Raw genomic sequence first — 20,000 nt, 5'->3', positions numbered from 1 at the left:
TTCATGACTGACTTAACGTGGGCCGGACAGGGACGTCCAAAGGGCCGGATGTGGCCCGCGGGCCATAAAATGACCAGGTCTGATCTACAGGATATTCATGAAGAACTGACACTGAACTTTAGTCTGCTGGCCAAGTTCTGATCCTCTGCAGCCCAGAGACCAGAGATGTATCTCTGTCATCTTTATTGAATACCAAGGAAGAGAAAAGTCATGGCCAAAAGGGTGGGGCTTAGGTTTTGTTTTGTTTTTTAAAAAAAGAGAAGATATAGGCTATGAGGAACCTGGTGTTCTCCACCTCTCTGCCATTTCATCCTTCATTTTATGAGTGTGTGTTTTCAGTCCTGATGTTTAATCCTCAGAGCTGCTTTTGCATTTCCCCATCTCATTTCAGACCCAAACTAACAGTCACAAGAAATGAGACCGTAAGAAATGAGATCTCTCCATCTGCCCTCCGTCATGCTGGTCATACGACACACCTAATCATTTTGAAACTTTGTGGTTGAAGCCTCAGAGTCAGCAGGCAGAGCTTGTGCTTCGTAGCTTATCTACTGAAACTGAGATCTCTGAGAGTTCTGTGGTCTCGGTCCATGGACTCAACACTCTGTCTGTCTGGTGTGTGAAGAGCGTCTAGGTGGAGGGGATTTACACTTTATCGAGATGTTGATGATAAATGTGGGGGTGGTCATTGGTTTACACAGCACAGGAAGTGGGTAGAGTCATCACACACACACACGCTCAGGGTTATGTACGACACAGCCGTCCGTTAAGGAATGCAGACTGATATGTCAGGAGCTGTCACTTCTCCGTCTCATGGTACTGCGCACGCTGCCTGGCGTCAGTCCAGAGATGCGACCCTGAGCTGAGTTTAAACAGAAAGCTCATGTCCTGCCTGCAAAGGAGAGCAAATCGTAAGCGCCATTAGCCATTTAACAGAAGGGATAAAATAAAATAATAAAATTAGGAAGAAATAAATTAGCGTAATTATATTCTATATTTAGTGGTGTGAAAGGAGGGTGAGTGAACATGCGGTGCTGACTCACCCTCGCACGCTCACGCCACATCATCTCACACAAGGCTTGAGTTCCTTTCAGCGAGGTCTGATTTGGTGTTTGAGTGAAACACCTTTGGGGTAGAGCTGCTTTTTTAAGCACAATTAGCGAGCTCATGTTCCCACTGCCTCCTTAATGAATCCTCACTGGGTCCCGAGCAGCAGTCAGCTGTGTTTACTCAGAGTTCAGCATGGAGTTCTCCACATATGCAACACTCTCAGGCTCAACTCAGGAACTTCCTTATTTAGACCCGAGTCATGAAAGCATGAGTGAGAAGACACGAGAGTTCACCATGGCTGTGATGGCTTTCACACTTTTTTTTATTTTTAACACTGATGCACATGAAGAGATAAAGTTTGTCTGAGTTCAGCAGAGTTCGATTCAGATGGTGTAAATCAGATGCCTCCTTCACCTTTACCTAGCAAATTCTTGAAAAAGATAGCTGGATAATGGACTGTGTCTGCATTCCATTTAATAATAGAGTGTTTAGGAAGTGTCCAGGCTAAGGCCTCAATTTTTTTCAGAGGTCGAAGTTCAGCCTCTATTCATATCCGAATCATAACGCAGGCGAACGTGTAGTGAGACATTGCTCACATTGCTTACATTAACACTGCTATTGGATGGTGTTGACCTCCAGGGTCACCCGAAAGCTCCCAGACATCTTTCTGAGCAAGCCATTGTTATGCAAAGTGCTTTTGTGGTACCATGGCAACAGGCATGACACAATAGGCACATATTTGATGGGAGATAATGAAGGCCAGGCAGGGAGGATCACGTGGGAACTGATTCAGTCTTTGTTTGAATACAAGCCTTCACTCCAAGAGTTCATCTGAAACACTGTCTGTGAAGATAGGCTTTGTGTTTTTTAGCTCTTTATAGCAAACGAATGCTCATTTATGGTCAGTTGAATATGTCAGTCGTGAATATTGCGCAAATGGTAAAGGAGATAAAGGAAGAAACTTAGTGGTTGGATTAGTTAAGAGAGATGTTTTTGTTGTGACTCCTCAGACAAGAGTTTTGTCTACACCACAGTGAGGTGAAGATTTTTTATTCAATAAACAGTGCCTCTTATTAAGTGAGACTTGTGAAGCGCACTGCTCTCGGTGTTCCTTTGTAAAGTACTGTGCTATGTTAGAGAGGAGGTCTGGTGATTTATAGCATGTGACTCCTTAAGCTGTGAGGAAGTTACTGGGGCTGGAGGCTTGTTACTGTACTCATATTGTATGTAATGTAATAAGGCAGTAAGTGCTGTTTAGACATAAATTCTGTTCCGCTTGTTCTTGCCTCAGCAGAACCAGATGGCAAAGGCACTGTATGACAACGTGCCCGAGTCTCCAGAGGAGCTGGCATTCCGCAAAGGTGACATCCTGACAGTGATCGAGCAGAACACGGGCGGTCTGGAGGGATGGTGGCTCTGCTCACTGCACGGGCGCCAGGGCATCGCTCCGGGAAACCGCCTCAAGCTCCTCGTCACCCCCACATTCGAGGGTAACATGACATCCACGCCCTTAGCATCACCAAACTTGGCCCACCAGCAGCAGAGGCCCAGAACACCCCAGGGCATGTACCAGCCCATCCAGGGAAGCCAAACACAGGGCATCTACCAGGTGCCCCCCAGCCAGGATGTGTACCAGGTCCCACAGAGGAGCGCACTGGCAGCTGAGGAGATGCCAGGCAAGGTAAGAGTGCTGGAGCACAGACACTACACACATCATAATCAATACAAAGAGCAAAAGGAGATTAAAAAAGAAGAAATAAAGAATGCTGTCTGATTTCCCCCCAGAAGTTAGGGTGAGATTAAAGCTGCAGGAAATCTGGTGTGGTTCTGCAAGTGCTGTAACTTAACTGGGATTAAAACTCCAGGCGAAGCTCAGAGACTCGGACAGAAGGAAGGAACAGTTTGGGTGTGTCCTGCCCTGCCACAGGCACACACTCGTTATGTTTAGCTCTTACTCTAATCTCAGCACACTCAGTCTGAGCAGAAAACCACAAAAACTCCAACTGGAGAAATGTTAGCATGAGAATTAGTGATCAACTTCAGCTTTACAATAGACTCTCAGAACAGTTTATTAAAAACACACAGAAGGCCATTTAACCACATAAACACAGTTTCTTTACAGTCTGTGAAGCTTTCAGCAGATGCTGATTTTACACAGTGTGTACACACACCCCGTCCATACACACACCGTCCACACACACCGTCCACACACACCGTCCACACACACCGTCCATACACACACCGTCCACACACACCGTCCACACACACCGTCCACACCCACCCCGTCCATACACACACCGTCCACACACACCGTCCACACACACCGTCCACACCCACCCCGTCCATACACACACCGTCCACACACACCGTCCACACACACCGTCCACACACACCGTCCATACACACACCGTCCATACACACACCGTCCACACACACCGTCCACACACACACCGTCCACACACACCGTCCACACACACCGTCCATACACACACCGTCCACACACACCCCGTCCATACACACACCGTCCACACCCACCCCGTCCATACACACACCGTCCACACCCACCCCGTCCATACACACACCGTCCACACACACCGTCCACACACACCGTCCATACACACACCGTCCACACACACCGTCCATACACACACCGTCCACACACACCGTCCATACACACACCGTCCACACACACCGTCCACACACACCGTCCACACACACCGTCCATACACACACCGTCCACACACACCGTCCATACACACACCGTCCACACACACCGTCCATACACACACCGTCCACACACACCGTCCACACACACCGTCCACACACACCGTCCATACACACACCGTCCACACACCCCGTCCATACACACACCGTCCACACACACACCGTCCATACACACACTGTCCACACACACACCGTCCATACACACACCGTCCACACACACCCCGTCCATACACACACCGTCCACACACACCGTCCACACACACACCGTCCACACACCCCCCGTCCATACACACACCGTCCACACACACCGTCCACACACACCGTCCACACACACCGTCCATACACACACCGTCCACACACACCCCGTCCATACACACCCCGTCCATACACACACCGTCCACACACACCGTCCACACACACCGTCCACACACACCGTCCATACACACACCGTCCACACACACCCCGTCCATACACACACCGTCCACACCCCCCCCGTCCATACACACACCGTCCACACACACCGTCCACACACACCGTCCACACACACACCGTCCACACACACCCCGTCCACACACACCGTCCACACACACCGTCCATACACACACCGTCCACACACACCCCGTCCATACACACACCGTCCACACCCACCCCGTCCATACACACACCGTCCACACCCACCCCGTCCATACACACACCGTCCACACCCACCCCGTCCATACACACACCGTCCACACCCACCCCGTCCATACACACACCGTCCACACACACCCCGTCCATACACACACCGTCCACACACACCCCGTCCATACACACACCGTCCACACACACCCCGTCCATACACACACCGTCCACACACACCCCGTCCATACACACACCGTCCACACCCACCCCGTCCATACACACACCGTCCACACACACCCCGTCCATACACACACCGTCCACACACACCCCGTCCATACACACACCGTCCACACACACCCCGTCCATACACACACCGTCCACACACACCCCGTCCATACACACACCGTCCACACCCACCCCGTCCATACACACACCGTCCACACACACCCCGTCCATACACACACCGTCCACACACACCCCGTCCATACACACACCGTCCACACACACCCTGTCCATACACACTGTCCACATTCAAACCATCCACATACACTGTCCACACACACACACACACACGCATGAAATTGTAGTCCTTCTGGTTTTCACTCCAGCTTTGTGCAGCCTGTTTGAAAGTGAGATCTTTTTCAGAGTGTTTTCAGAGCACAGATTGCTATTTCTGCTGCATGTGGTGTTTCCACAGCCACTAAAGAGCTTATTTACTGTTTTCCACTTAGACTGCAGTTTAGCAGCCACTGCACACATGAGGTCAGAGGGTGTGTCTCCGCAATGCTGTTTTTGAGATGTCTGTCAGGCTGCAGTTAATCTCGCAGAAGTACCTAGGTGTGGGTTTGAGAAAGGTGCAGCTGAAAGAAGGATCTCCTGATAATTTTATCTGCTCCCTCTCATACTTCCTGCATCCGTGGGATGATTATGTAATCCCCTCACGCTCTGGTGACTTCAGACCAGTTGGGTGTAAAACAGAGAAGAACAGAGGCAGAGAATCAGAAAGTAGTGAGGCAACAGGAAATGTGCCTCAGATTCCTCTTACTCATTACAGCAGTTCAGTTCAGCAGTGTTCGGCTCTCATTAGAAATCACAAAATATTTCCACGCCTAATTCATCCAAATAAGTGCTCCAGCTTTCCCCTGCCCCATTAGAGTGACACAGCAGGTCCATGAGAGTGTTAGATCAGTGAGGACTGTATTCATAGAGTAGGAAATGAATGATGTTTCCTTCTTAATTTAGCACGAGGACTTTACACATTTTGGTTTTCTGGTGTCTGAAGTCTCTAAAGATTCAGCACTTAATTGCCTGCATTAATGGGACTGGCGTATTAATAGACCTGCTCTGTCCCAGCTGTTCTTTAAGTAGAGCAGGTCCAAGGCTGGGGCCAGATCCACAAATCACAGCAAGAAGGTCTGAAAAAAGCCACTTTATATTCACTAAACATGGCGATCTGATACAGGACTGTGTTCTCCTTATCTGCTATCTGGTGGTTTAGTGGAGATGCATGTTGAGAAATAAAGGTCATTCTTCAAGTCGTGAAGTGTTTTATAATGATGAAGCTGCTGTTCAACATTATACTGAGTTCACAGATCATATTGTATTGCACTCTAAAGTAGAGTGAATGTAAAAGCACCACTTCCCGAATCAGCTTCCTGCTCTAGAACCGCAGAGAGCCGCAGCACGTGTAATTCAGTAGTAGTAATCCTCCAGTCCCATTGCTGATGAGTGTGTGTTTAAGACGTGTCCGGTCTGAGCACAGGGTACAGTACAGGAACTCCTAAACGTGATGAATGAACCTCCTGGGAATACGGATCAGATCAAGCTATAAGAGCATCATGAAGTCACTGCTGATCCACATGATAGGCCTGGATAAGCTTACACTTCACTCTGAAATGTAATAATGCTGAATTGTTTAGGAGGTTTCGGTGTTTCTCCTCCGTCACATAGGCTCGATCCTGACGTCTGTCCTCCCCTATTCCTGGGACACAGACCCCTGAGTGGGAGGGAAAGTTTACTCAGTCCTCTGTAATCACGGCGGAGCAGCAGTCAGCCTGGTCAATATTTACACACCCTGATGACTTGCAGTTTCAAACAGCACAGAGGTGCTGAGAGAGAGCAAACAGAGGAACCTCAATGTGATCAGGGTGTGGGACTCCAGCTCTCTGAAAACGTCCATAGCAACAAGCACAACACTGATCAGAGCACTGGCATCCAGCTCAGGTCTTTTTCACACACTTCTCCATATTGGCCTGTGAAGTGCAAAATCCGTTTAATCCATCCATCCATCTGTCCACCCACTCAATCCATCCATCCTTATGTCCATCCACTCAATCCATCCATCCTTATGTCCATCCACTAAATTCATCCATCCATCTGTCCACCCACTCAATCCATCCATCCTTCTGTCCACCCACTCAATCCATCTGTCCATCTGCTCAATCCATCCATCCATCTGTCCATCCACTCAATCCATCCATCCATCTGTTCATCCACTCAGTCCATCCATTTGTCCATCCACTCAATCCATCCATACTTATGTCCATCCACTCAATCCATCCATCCCTTTCCGTCCACTCAATCCATCCATCCATCCATCTGTCCACCCACTCAATCCATCCATCCATCTGTCCATCCACTCAATCCATCCATCCATCTGTCCACCCACTCAATCCATCCATCCATCTGTCCACCCACTCAATCCATCTGACCATCTACTCAATCCATCCATCCACCTGTCCATCCGCTCAATCCATCCATCCACTTAATTCATCCATCCATCCATCCATCCATGCTTTCATCCACTCAATACATCTATCTATCTATTCATCCATCCATAAATCCATCCATCCATCTATTCATCTATCCTTCTGTCCATCCACATAATCTATCCATCTATTCATCCATGCATCCATCCACTCAATACATTTATCCATCTGTCTATCTAGCCACCTACTCAATCCATCCATCCATGCATCCATCCACTCAATACATCTATCCATCTGTCCACCCACTCAATACATCTATCCATCCATCCATCCATTAATCTATATATCCACCCACTCAATACATTCAGGCATCCTTCTGTCCTTCTACTCAATCCATCCATCCATCCATCCTTATGTCCATCCACTCAATCCATCCATCCGTCCATCCATTCATCTATCTACCCACTGAATACATCTATCCATCTATTCATCCATTTGTCCATGCACCCCCCCCACTCAATACATCCTTCCATCCGTCCATCCATCCATCCATCCACCCAATCAATCCATCCATCCATCTATCCATAAATCCATCCATCCATCCACCCACTCAATCCATCCATCTGTCCATCCATCCCTCCAGCTATTCACTTACTCAATCTATCCATCCACTTATTCTTCCTTCCTTTTGTCCAACTATTCAATCCATCTGTCCACCCACTCAATACATCTATTCATCCATCCATCCATCCATCCATCCACTCAGTGTGATGGATGAGGGTTATTGGGGATTATTTGTTTTTTCTTGGCATGTTTGCTGTTTCCCTATTTTATTGTGTCTGGTTCAGCATCTGAGGTAAAGCGTATTTAAGAGAGAACAGGGTGAAGAGACGAGGCCCATGGCGGTGGTGGTCTGTGTCTCCCTCACATTCCATACTGATGATTCATCTGTAGGAATGCTACTGATGTGTAACTAAACACACAACAGTTAAAGCGAGTGTGTGTGTGTGTGTGTGTGTGTGTGTGTGTGTGTGTGTGTGTGTGTGATGATCATGCTTATTAATACCATCTGGACACCGTCTCCTCTGCTGTGTGTGTGTGTGTGTGTGTGTGTGTGTGTGATGATCATGCTTATTAATACCATCTGGACACCGTCTCCTCTGCTGTGTGTGTGTGTGTGTGTGTGTGTGTGTGATGATCATGCTTATTAATACCATCTGGACACCGTCTCCTCTGCTGTGTGTGTGTGTGTGTGTGTGTGTGTGTGTGTGTTGTTCAGACTCTTTGTAACAGTGCTGTGATTCATCCTGCTCCGTCACTCATACATGTGCTTCAGATTTGCGAGTCCTTTAAATGACCTCAGTGTTCCGGGAGGTAATGGTGCTGTGTGTTAGAGGAAAGACACGGAGTGAGGGAATTCCAAGCATTCCTCCATCTAGGGATGCAACAATACAGTTAACCCACAGTTCAATACGTACCGCGGTTTTTACCCACAGTTTTCAGTTCGGATGGTTTGGCAAATTAAAGGTTTTTTTCCATTATTCTTTGTTTAGGTGACAGGAACAGTAAGTAAGTTAAGAAGAAAAAAAATGTTTTTATTTGCAATTCTCTTTATTTTACTTAAATCTAAAAATCAACTTGTACACATTCAAAGTGTAAAATTAGTAGCTTGTATGACTTTATTACAGGAGACGGGTTTGGAGTACAGCGCTCTTTTTTCCCAATCCGCTCTGTAATGACCAGTCACTGTGAGATAACTCTCTGTAATGACCAGTCACTGTGAGATAACTCTCTGTAATGACCAGTCAGGGTGAGATAACTCTCTGTAATGACCAGTCAGGGTGAGATAACTCTCTGTAATGACCAGTCAGGGTGAGATAACTCTCTGTAATGACCAGTCAGGGTGAGATAACTCTCTGTAATGACCAGTCAGGGTGAGATAACTCTCTGTAATGACCAGTCACTGTGAGATAACTCTCTGTAATGACCAGTCAGGGTGAGATAACTCTCTGTAATGACCAGTCACTGTGAGATAACTCTCTGTAATGACCAGTCAGGGTGAGATAACTCTCTGTAATGACCAGTCAGGGTGAGATAACTCTCTGTAATGACCAGTCAGGGTGAGATAACTCTCTGTAATGACCAGTCAGGGTGAGATAACTCTCTGTAATGACCAGTCAGGGTGAGATAACTCTCTGTAATGACCAGTCAGGGTGAGATAACTCTCTGTAATGACCAGTCACTGTGAGATAACTCTCTGTAATGACCAGTCAGGGTGAGATAACTCTCTGTAATGACCAGTCACTGTGAGATAACTCTCTGTAATGACCAGTCAGGGTGAGATAACTCTCTGTAATGACCAGTCAGGGTGAGATAACTCTCTGTAATGACCAGTCACTGTGAGATAACTCTCTGTAATGACCAGTCAGGGTGAGATAACTCTCTGTAATGACCAGTCAGGGTGAGATAACTCTCTGTAATGACCAGTCACTGTGAGATAACTCTCTGTAATGACCAGTCACTGTGAGATAACTCTCTGTAATGACCAGTCACTGTGAGATAACTCTCTGTAATGACCAGTCACTGTGAGATAACTCTCTGTAATGACCAGTCACTGTGAGATAACTCTCTGTAATGACCAGTCACTGTGAGATAACTCTCTGTAATGACCAGTCACTGTGAGAACTCTCTGTAATGACCAGTCACTGTGAGATAACTCTCTGTAATGACCAGTCACGGTGAGATAACTCTCTGTAATGACCAGTCACTGTGAGATAACTCTCTGTAATGACCAGTCACTATGAGATAACTCTCTGTAATGACCAGTCACTATGAGATAACTCTCTGTAATGACCAGTCACTATGAGATAACTCTCTGTAATGACCAGTCACTATGAGATAACTCTCTGTAATGACCAGTCAGGGTGAGATAACTCTCTGTAATGACCAGTCACTGTGAGATAACTCTCTGTAATGACCAGTCAGGGTGAGATAACTCTCTGTAATGACCAGTCAGGGTGAGATAACTCTCTGTAATGACCAGTCAGGGTGAGATAACTCTCTGTAATGACCAGTCACTATGAGATAACTCTCTGTAATGACCAGTCACTGTGAGATAACTCTCTGTAATGACCAGTCACGGTGAGATAACTCTGTAATGACCAGTCACTGTGAGATAACTCTCTGTAATGACCAGTCACTGTGAGATAACTCTCTGTAATGACCAGTCACTGTGAGATAACTCTCTGTAATGACCAGTCACTATGAGATAACTCTCTGTAATGACCAGTCACTATGAGATAACTCTCTGTAATGACCAGTCACTATGAGATAACTCTCTGTAATGACCAGTCAGGGTGAGAGAACTCTCTGTAATGACCAGTCAGGGTGAGAGAACTCTCTGTAATGACCAGTCAGGGTGAGAGAACTCTCTGTAATGACCAGTCAGGGTGAGATAACTCTCTGTAATGACCAGTCACGGTGAGATAACTCTCTGTAATGACCAGTCACGGTGAGATAACTCTCTGTAATGACCAGTCACGGTGAGATAACTCTCTGTAATGACCAGTCACTATGAGATAACTCTCTGTAATGACCAGTCAGGGTGAGATAACTCTCTGTAATGACCAGTCAGGGTGAGAGAACTCTCTGTAATGACCAGTCAGGGTGAGAGAACTCTCTGTAATGACCAGTCAGGGTGAGATAACTCTCTGTTACCCGCAAGGTCCAGCTATCTGTTATTAGAGCAAGACTTTGTGCTTTTTTTTGTGCGTTTTTTCATAGAGGTCAGGAGAAAAGTCTGTGTCAGTAGTGTGTAACACGGTTCACTTTTATAAGTTGCTGAAAGCCCACATCACCCATCACAGAAAACGGCTGCAGATCTTTAGCAATTATTATATTATAATTATTTTTTGTGTCTCTCTGAACCAGTTGTGTCTGAATGCTGGAAGGGATCAGATAGGGGACTGTGGTGTTTTGGGTTCCTGTGTTCCCTGCTCTGCCCTCCTGCTTCCACACAGTGATATCTCTGGGTGATGGAGCTGCACATGTGTGGTCATGTTGAAGTATTTCCATGTCAGTAACTCGTGTGGAACGGCGCTTAAACACAGACATGTTTTTGTTTAGTGTTTTTGTTTCATCTCCATCATAGTCCACAACAAATCCGAAATCTTCCCACACCACAGATCTGAGAGACGGAGCTTCCTCATGTTCCTGTCTCACTTCACCACTCTCCAGGGTTAGAGTGAAATCTGACACCAGCATCGCTAGCATGGTCACCGCCCCTAACTTTAACGCTCACTGATTGGATATTTACTTGCGGGGAGGCGTGTCTGTCTCAGCGCGTAGACATACAGTACAGGCAAACACAAACAGGAAGTTCAGAGAGTAATAAACACAAACAGGAAGTTCAGAGAGTAATAAACACAAACAGGAAGTTCAGAGAGTAATAAACACAAACAGGAAGTTCAGAGAGTAATAAACACATGGTTATTATTATTTTAAGGAAAAGCCGCGGTTCACATACGCGTATTGAATCGTGGAGGTCGTACCGAACGCTTCAATATTATATTGAATATTGTGGCATCCCTACCTCCATCTCTCTCCATCAGAGTGGAGCAAACTGTGATATCAGTCTTTCTTGGAATGAACAGTTTACACATAAAATTCTCAGAGCCAGGAGCAGTAATCATTTTATTACAGTAAATTTTTTTACAATATTTCTTCTTCTTTTTTCTGTTTGTTTATTATTTTTTATTGTATTTATTGTTGCTTGTCTTTCGTCGGTTGTGTGATTTGTTTTGACGAGACACCTTTACAGTTTTATCACATCATTCTCATTTTATTTGTTACATTATCTCAACTAGATTACCTGTTAGCATCATCCTCCCCTCAGATTAGCACCACCCTCCCCCCAGATTAGCACCACCCTCCCCTCAGATTAGCATCACACCCCCCCCGATTAGCATCATCCTCCCCTCAGATTAGCATCACCCCCCCAGATTAGCATCACACACACCCCCGATTAGCATCATCCTCCCCTCAGATTAGCATCACCCCCCCAGATTAGCACCACCCTCCCCTCAGATTAGCATCACACACACCCCCAGATTAGCACCACCCTCCCCTCAGATTAGCATCACACCCCCCCCCAGATTAGCATCATCCTCCCCTCAGATTAGCATCACACACACCCCCCAGATTAGCATCATCCTCCCCTCAGATTAGCATCACCCCCCCCCAGATTAGCACCACCCTCCCCTCAGATTAGCATCACACACCCCCCAGATTAGCATCATCCTCCCCTCAGATTAGCACCACCCCCCCAGATTAGCACCACCCTCCCCTCAGATTAGCATCACACACACCCCCCAGATTAGCACCACCCTCCCCTCAGATTAGCATCACACACACACCCCAGATTAGCACCACCCTCCCCTCAGATTAGCATCACCCCCCCAGATTAGCACCACCCTCCCCTCAGATTAGCATCACCCCCCCAGATTAGCACCACCCTCCCCTCAGATTAGCATCACCCCCCCCCCCAGTTTAGCACCACCCCCCCCCCAGATTAGCATCACCCCCCCCCAGATTAGCACCACCCTCCCCTCAGATTAGCATCACCCCCCCAGATTAGCACCACCCTCCCCTCAGATTAGCATCACACACCCCCCAGATTAGCATCATCCTCCCCTCAGATTAGCACCACCCTCCCCTCAGATTAGCATCACACACACACCCCAGATTAGCACCACCCTCCCCTCAGATTAGCATCACCCCCCCCAGATTAGCACCACCCTCCCCTCACATTAGCGTCACCCCCCCCAGATTAGCTCCACCCTCCCTTCAGATGAGCATTACACACACTCCCCAGATTAGCACCACCCTCCCCTCAGATTAGCATCACCCCCCCCCAGATTAGCACCACCCTCCCCTCAGATTAGCATCACCCCCCCACATTAGCACCACCCTCCCCTCAGATTAGCATTACACACACCCCAGATTAGCACCACCCTCCCCTCAGATTAGCATCACACCCCCCCAGATTAGCACCACCCTCCCCTCAGATTAGCATTACACACACCCCAGATTAGCACCACCCTCCCCTCAGATTAGCATCACACCCCCCCCGCTTAGCACCACCCTCCCCTCCGCTTAGCATCACTCCCCAGATTAGTACCCCCCTCCCCTCAGATTAGCATTACACACACCCCAGATTAGCACCACCCTCCCCTCAGATTAGCATCACACCCCCCCAGATTAGCATCATCCTCCCCTCAGATTAGCATCACCCCCCCTCAGATTAGCATCACACACACACCCCAGATTAGCACCACCCTCCCCTCAGATTAGCATCACACACACACCCCAGATTAGCACCACCCTCCCCTCAGATTAGCATCACCCCCCCAGATTAGCACCACCCTCCCCTCAGATTAGCATCACCCCCCCAGATTAGCACCACCCTCCCCTCAGATTAGCATCACCCCCCCCAGATTAGCACCACCCTCCCCTCAGATTAGCATTTCACACACACCCCAGATTAGCACCACCCTCCCCTCAGATTAGCATCACCCCCCCCAGATTAGCACCACCCTCCCCTCAGATTAGCATCACCCCCCCCAGATTAGGACCACCCTCCCCCCCGAATAGCATCACACACCCCCCAGATTAGCATCATCCCCCCCCCAGCTTAGCCCCCCCCTCCCCTCGGACTTCCACCCCACCCACTCCCCAGATTGGCCCCACCCTCCCCGCAGATTAGCATCACCCCCCCCCAGATTAGCACCACCCTCCCCTCAGATTAGCATCACCCCCCCCAGATTAGCACCACCCTCCCCTCCGACTAACATTACACACACCCCAGATTAGCACCACCCTCCCCCCCGACTAGCATCACCCCCCCCCAGATTAGCACCACCCTCCCCTCAGATTAGCATCACCCCCCCAGATTAGCACCACCCTCCCCTCAGATTAGCATTACACACACCCCAGATTAGCACCACCCTCCCCTCAGATTAGCATCACACCCCCCCAGATTAGCACCACCCTCCCCTCAGATTAGCATTACACACACCCCAGATTAGCACCACCCTCCCCTCAGATTAGCATCACACCCCCCCAGATTAGCACCACCCTCCCCTCAGATTAGCATCACCCCCCCCAGATTAGCACCACCCTCCCCTCAGATTAGCATTACACACACCCCAGATTAGCACCACCCTCCCTTCAGATTAGCATCACACCCCCCCAGATTAGCACCACCCTCCCCTCAGATTAGCATCACCCCCCCTCAGATTAGCATTACACAGTGTTATTTGAATTGAATTGAATGAATAAGAAGAATAATAAGACAGGATTTTAATGCCATCCCAGTGGAGGTTACAAATGTATTTCAATATTAACACTCAGTCCTTGTATTTCTCTCCATGTTGTGAAGGTCATGACTCCGACACGAGTTGGACAGACCTACATTTATACCCCTGCACCCAGCAACTCTCAGGACCTCTATGATGTTCCTTCCATGAGAACTCAAGGGGTAAGTGACCCACTGACCTTCTGTATAGTGTGAGCCTCTACACTGACCATCCCGAACATCTCCTGTAACAGTCTTGTGTTTCTGTCCTGACTTTTTAGGTGTATGACATTCCAGCTGGTAGAAAGAAAGGAAAGCACACAAGTCCTCGTACCCAGGGTCTTTATGACATTCTTCCAGCACAGGACACAAGGAATCAGGGAGTGTATGATATCCCACCTCCATCACAAGGGGTAGGTGTAATCTCATGAGCCTGCAGTCAGTAACATGATATGTAGCACTTTCAAATGTTCTCCATTTTGAAAATCAAGTCAGAAGTAGAAAAGTATTTACAGAGTAAATGAGTTAGCTGTGACAGTAATCTCACAACGATACTTTCTCATACATTGCAAAGCCAACAGTAGGAGAAAATAGATAATGTATTTTTTATTAGTTTCCCTTGGTTGTTAAATGAAAGCCTTGCCTGCCAGTAGTGATGTAGTCAGACCCTGTTCACTACTCAAATAACTCAAATAACTGCTTTCTTCTACTTCAGAGCTCTCCACAGTGCAGCGCAACCCAGTGCTGTGAGTTTGTGTGCAATAAATTAAGATATGGTGGGAACCTGTTATTTGCGATCCATTTAATGAAGGGTTTGTGGAGCCTTGACTCGCTCTAAAAGGCTACTTACTTCATCATGGATGTCCTTATGGTATGGGCAATGACATTAAAACCCTATGCTTCAAGCTCAGAGCAGGTTCTGACACCCTGCTGGATAATGAAGGGATTTTAGCACAACTTGAACTCTTTTTAGGACTTGGCTTGCTAAACCCAATTTAAAAAAAGGAAAACAAAACACACGCTTTCTGCTCTGCTGCAGCACAGCTCTGTGGCAGTGCACTCTCTCCCCTTTTAATCAACCCTAGGCGTCCCCCATTCACAAAAATTGCACTTGACCATCACCAGTCACTCTATCCACAAAACCCCACTGACCCAGCTGCCTACCTCCTGATGTCTGCCACGTTCATCTGTGCCTGGTCTGTACTACACCTGGAATTTAAATGGCTGAAGGGGCCAGATGCCAGCAGGTGAACTGTGTGGTGACATCCCTAAAGGGGTGGAAGTGGGAGTTGAAGGTCTGTCCCAACAGAATGGACTCTATAGTGCTCGACCTGCTCTTCTGCACCAAGAGAGTGATCTTCTCCCTCTAACACCTGCCACAACATGGCCATTTGTCCAGTGCATCAGTTTGCAAAGCAAACACAAAACACACCAGTTTTCTGCCCTGTTGCAGACCAGACCTGTGTTGCTACAGTTTCATCATAATTTTTGATGTTAAGGAGATGTTTAGTCTGTGCCTTTTTCTCTGTTTGTTGTTGGTACATTAATGGTGTTCTCATTCCTGCAGGTTTATTCTGTACCACCTTGTAAAAGTAACTCCAATCAAGATGAAGGCAATTATGACTTTCCCCAGCCTCACAAAAAGAAGCCAGAGGGTGTATACGATGTTCCACCTATGTCCTTGTCTAAATCCAGCCAATTAAACTACGATTTCCTTCCAGCTAACTGCAGCAGTGCCATCTACGACATTCCCCCAAACCAGCTTAATTCTGGAGCGTCCCAAGATTTATATGATGTCCCACGTGGGATTCAGCAGCAAACACAGTGCAGGGAACGTAATCACAGCAAGGGAATCTATGATGTCCCACCCCCTGATTCTCGTTTGATGGCTGATGTGACTGAAGGCATGAACCGCTTATCGTTTTCCAGCACAGGAAGCAGCATGTCCACTTCTTCATCTTCGGCTGGCACTCCAGCAGATGGCCGTCTCATGCTTGACCTAGATTCCGCCTTACAGAAATTCAACCACCTACAACAGGGCCTGGAGTCCTCGCTCTCCTCTCTCTACACCCTGACCTCCTCACCCAGCTGGAGAACTTACGGCTTCATGGAGCGCTATGGTAATGAAGTGCGCTCCACTATGGAGCGTGTTCGTAGCACTCTGGCCGAATTCCTTGCTTTCGCTAAAGGCACAGCAGCCAATGCCACCACGCTATCGGACCCGGCACTGCACTCGAAACTGAGAAAGCAGCTGCAAAGGCTGGAGGATTCGCAGCAGATCCTGCAGCAGAGCCTGGAAAACAGTAGCTGGGCTCTGGCGACCGTCAAGCAGCAGAGTAAAATTGACGAACTAGATCGCTTTGTTATGGTGGCACACACTCTTCCTGACGACACCAAGCAGCTGGTGTCCACTATAGGGGGCAATGCAGAGATGCTGTTCCGCAGGGCACCTATAGAGGGTGTTGTTCACCCTTTTACATGCAACCCAATCGAAGAGGAGAGCCACAGTGGCCAAACCAAACCGTTTCCTGTGGTTCAGGACAGCGAACAGTGTGTGAAAAGCTGGATGGAGGACTACGATTATGTCCATTTGCAGGTGAGAACAGCTGTAAATTTATCCAGAGTTAATTATAGGAAGCTTTGCAGAACTCCAGCATGAGAAAGGGATCAAACGTAATCAAGACAAAAATGTTTAACAGGCTTTGTCTGTAACTAAAAGCATTCATAAAGCTTAGTGCTTTAACTGTGATTGGATGAAACTGAGCATCTCATCCACACGTCCTGATGTTACTTCTATTTAAGCAGTTACACGTATTAGCTCTTCTATAAAATGATAAACATATAACCCTTTATAAGATCTTGCTTTTCCAAACTTCTTTACTCCGATGCACTCTAAGGCCCCAAAGTGCAGCAGAACATTTTCCCTGACACCTTTTTTTTTTGTTGTTGTTCCAAAGGGTAAAGAGGAATTTGAGCGTCAGCAGAAGAAGCTCTTAGAAAAGGAGAACATTATGAACCAGAGCAAGGTCAAACTGGGACAGGAACAGGTACATGAACCTAAAATTGGATTCAGCTGATCTGACACTGTTCTCGTGTGATGGCTTTGATTGGGAAACAGTGATGTGACTCTTTTTCCTCTGATTCTGTAACAAAAGAATGTGAGATGTATTTAAACATTCATTAATTAACTTTAAAGCTAAACTAAACACATCATAGCTGCATCACAGGTGTTAAACATCTGGAATAATCTGGCAGAATGATGGGATATGTGTTACATATGTGTCGTAAAATCTGCTGGTTCATCACTTTATGACTAAATATTATTAGAATCAGTGTATATCTTTTGTAAATAAATAAATACTTTGTTTTACTTTGTAAATACTTTGTTTTCTGTATTTTTGTTCTCATGGACATCATTCTTTACTTCTTCTCTCTGTCATAAGCTGAATCAGTTCAAGCAACTGGAGCAGGAGGCCATTAAACCTGTAGATAATGACATCACCCAGTGGATCTCACATCAGCACTCCACAGGCTCCTCCTCTCCATCAGACTCCTCCTCCACATCCTCCATTGGGAGTGGAGCTCACTTGTGCGGGCGTGACCGGCAGCTGCTGGCCTTCTACGGTGAGCAGTGTGAGCAGCACTTTGTGACTCTCCTGAATGCTGTGGATGCCTTCTTCAGCTGTGTGGCGGCCGGCCAGCCACCACGGATCTTTGTAGCTCACGCTAAATTCGTCATCCTCAGCGCTCATAAGCTTGTATTTATTGGAGACACTCTGTCGCGGCAGGTCACCGTGCCTGATGTGGCCAATCGGGTGATGGACTCGAGTAACGTACTGTGCGAGCTGCTCAAAACAGTGGTCGGTGCCACCAAAACGGCAGCCCTGCACTACCCCAACACACCGGCGGTGCAGGAGATGGTGGACCGGGTCACGGACCTCTCACATCATGCACAGCAGTTTAAAATGCAGCTCTTACAAATGTATGCGTTGTGATCTGTTAAGTTTGTGTGTGTGCATGTGTGTGTGTATGTATATGTTAAATATAAAATATTATATATTCTATATGTATGACGTACATTGAGAAATGCTGGCTTTGTAAATAGTAGTGTTCAGTATCCTGTGTAAATATTTGTTTAGATGTGTTTTATATAAGAAGAATGGTATGATATAACTGTAAGCAAGTTGCTTTCTATAGCAGTAATGCTAACATCAAGATGTTTTTTGTTTTAATGAGCACCTTATAAACCTGCTCTTATGACCAATAGTCACAGCTGCTCCTGCTGCTGGAAACGTCTCCTGTACATTTCTTGAAACTTGCCTTTTTTTTAAAAAAAAAAAAAAAAAAAGTAAAAGACTCATTTAGCAGATGACGCCATTTTGTTGTGTTATGCTAACAAACGCTAGAGAGATGTTTCCTCCTGCACTGTGGCTCAAATTCAGACCTTCAGCTCCTTACAAGTTTATACCCTGAACACTGAACGTCCTACAACCTCCAGCAGCTTCGATTATGCACTAGTGCATTCATCTCTCTTGTGCTCCCTCTCTCTCTCTCTCTCTCTCTCTGTCTCTCTCTTTCTTTCTCTTTCTTTTGCTATCTATCTATCTATATCTATCTATCTATCTATCTATCTATCTATCTATTGCTTTCTCTCTGTCTCTGTCATTCTCACTTTCTCTCTCACACACACACTCACACACACACACACACACACTCACACACACACACACTTCTTTAAACTGGTGTCCTCCACATCTTTATTTCCTGTTAGTCATTTTGTTGACCGAACCCAGTTTAGGTGAAACTAAATTTAGAGCTGGTTTTATGTGCTGTTTAATTCTGCATGCAGAGAGCAGAAGAAACTCCGCCTGAGTGAGGAAGAAGAGAGAGAGAATGCTTAATACTTCTAACACTGAAGAGGAGACGAATGTTGGTGTTTGTTGAGTTTTTCCTGGACTGAGGATTATTAGACCCTCTGGTGTTGTAGTGCTATAGCCTTTATATTTAAAGATGTTTGGATGATGACCAGGCCAGCAGGAGACACTGGGCATTCTCCAGGAGAAAGTTCAGCCACAACTGCTGAAGCGCAGCAACATTTTACTCCAGTAAATGAGTTCATCCTGTGGCACTGACTCGGATTCACAGCAGAGCTGCAGCTAAACCATTCAAGGTGAACAGATCCAGAGACAGAACCTGTCTTTCTGTAAGATTCAATTAGTTTACTTCATTATGTATTAATAAAGTTAGACAGGATGTTCATGTATGACCTCATTAAAGAGTTTAATAATAATAAGAAGAAGAATAAATAATAATAATACTAGGTGCTTGCAGTCACAGTCTGGCTATGTAATGAGTTATTAGCTGTGATGATGAAGGCTTTGGAGTGACATGAGGAAGAGAATCAGGTCTGCAGTAACCTCAGCAGCTGCATGCACTCACTGCAAAACCAGCTTCCTGTGTGAAATCATCTACAGCAGAATAAACTCCACAACAATGTCCTAGCCCGAGTGCTGCAGACTTACACACCAACTTTATTCATACAGTGC

At 46.9% G+C, this 20,000-nt stretch overlaps 1 protein-coding gene across 4 annotated transcripts in view; it reads left to right on the top strand.

The window, feature by feature from the left end:
* nedd9 (neural precursor cell expressed, developmentally down-regulated 9) overlaps positions 1 to 18,823 on the top strand; it is a 28,472-nt gene extending 9,649 nt beyond the window's left edge. For 2 of the 4 annotated variants that reach the window (XM_058378069.1, XM_058378068.1), the window contains 6 exons: positions 2,342 to 2,728; positions 14,539 to 14,637; positions 14,736 to 14,867; positions 16,022 to 17,050; positions 17,412 to 17,501; positions 17,898 to 18,823. In XM_058378069.1, the coding sequence (XP_058234052.1) occupies positions 2,348 to 2,728; positions 14,539 to 14,637; positions 14,736 to 14,867; positions 16,022 to 17,050; positions 17,412 to 17,501; positions 17,898 to 18,449 (2,283 nt within the window). In that variant the 5' untranslated portion in view covers positions 2,342 to 2,347 and the 3' untranslated portion in view covers positions 18,450 to 18,823. Of the gene's footprint in view, positions 1 to 2,338; positions 2,729 to 14,538; positions 14,638 to 14,735; positions 14,868 to 16,021; positions 17,051 to 17,411; positions 17,502 to 17,897 lie in introns of all 4 variants that reach the window. The other 2 variants (XM_058378070.1, XM_058378067.1) reach the window with 1 other exon arrangement.
* Positions 18,824 to 20,000: the final 1,177 nt, after the last annotated feature.

This window comes from Hemibagrus wyckioides, linkage group LG24 (assembly GCF_019097595.1).
Source record: "Hemibagrus wyckioides isolate EC202008001 linkage group LG24, SWU_Hwy_1.0, whole genome shotgun sequence".
In the NCBI taxonomy this organism is placed as follows: domain Eukaryota; kingdom Metazoa; phylum Chordata; class Actinopteri; order Siluriformes; family Bagridae; genus Hemibagrus; species Hemibagrus wyckioides.
This window is presented reverse-complemented; position numbering and strand designations above follow the sequence as displayed.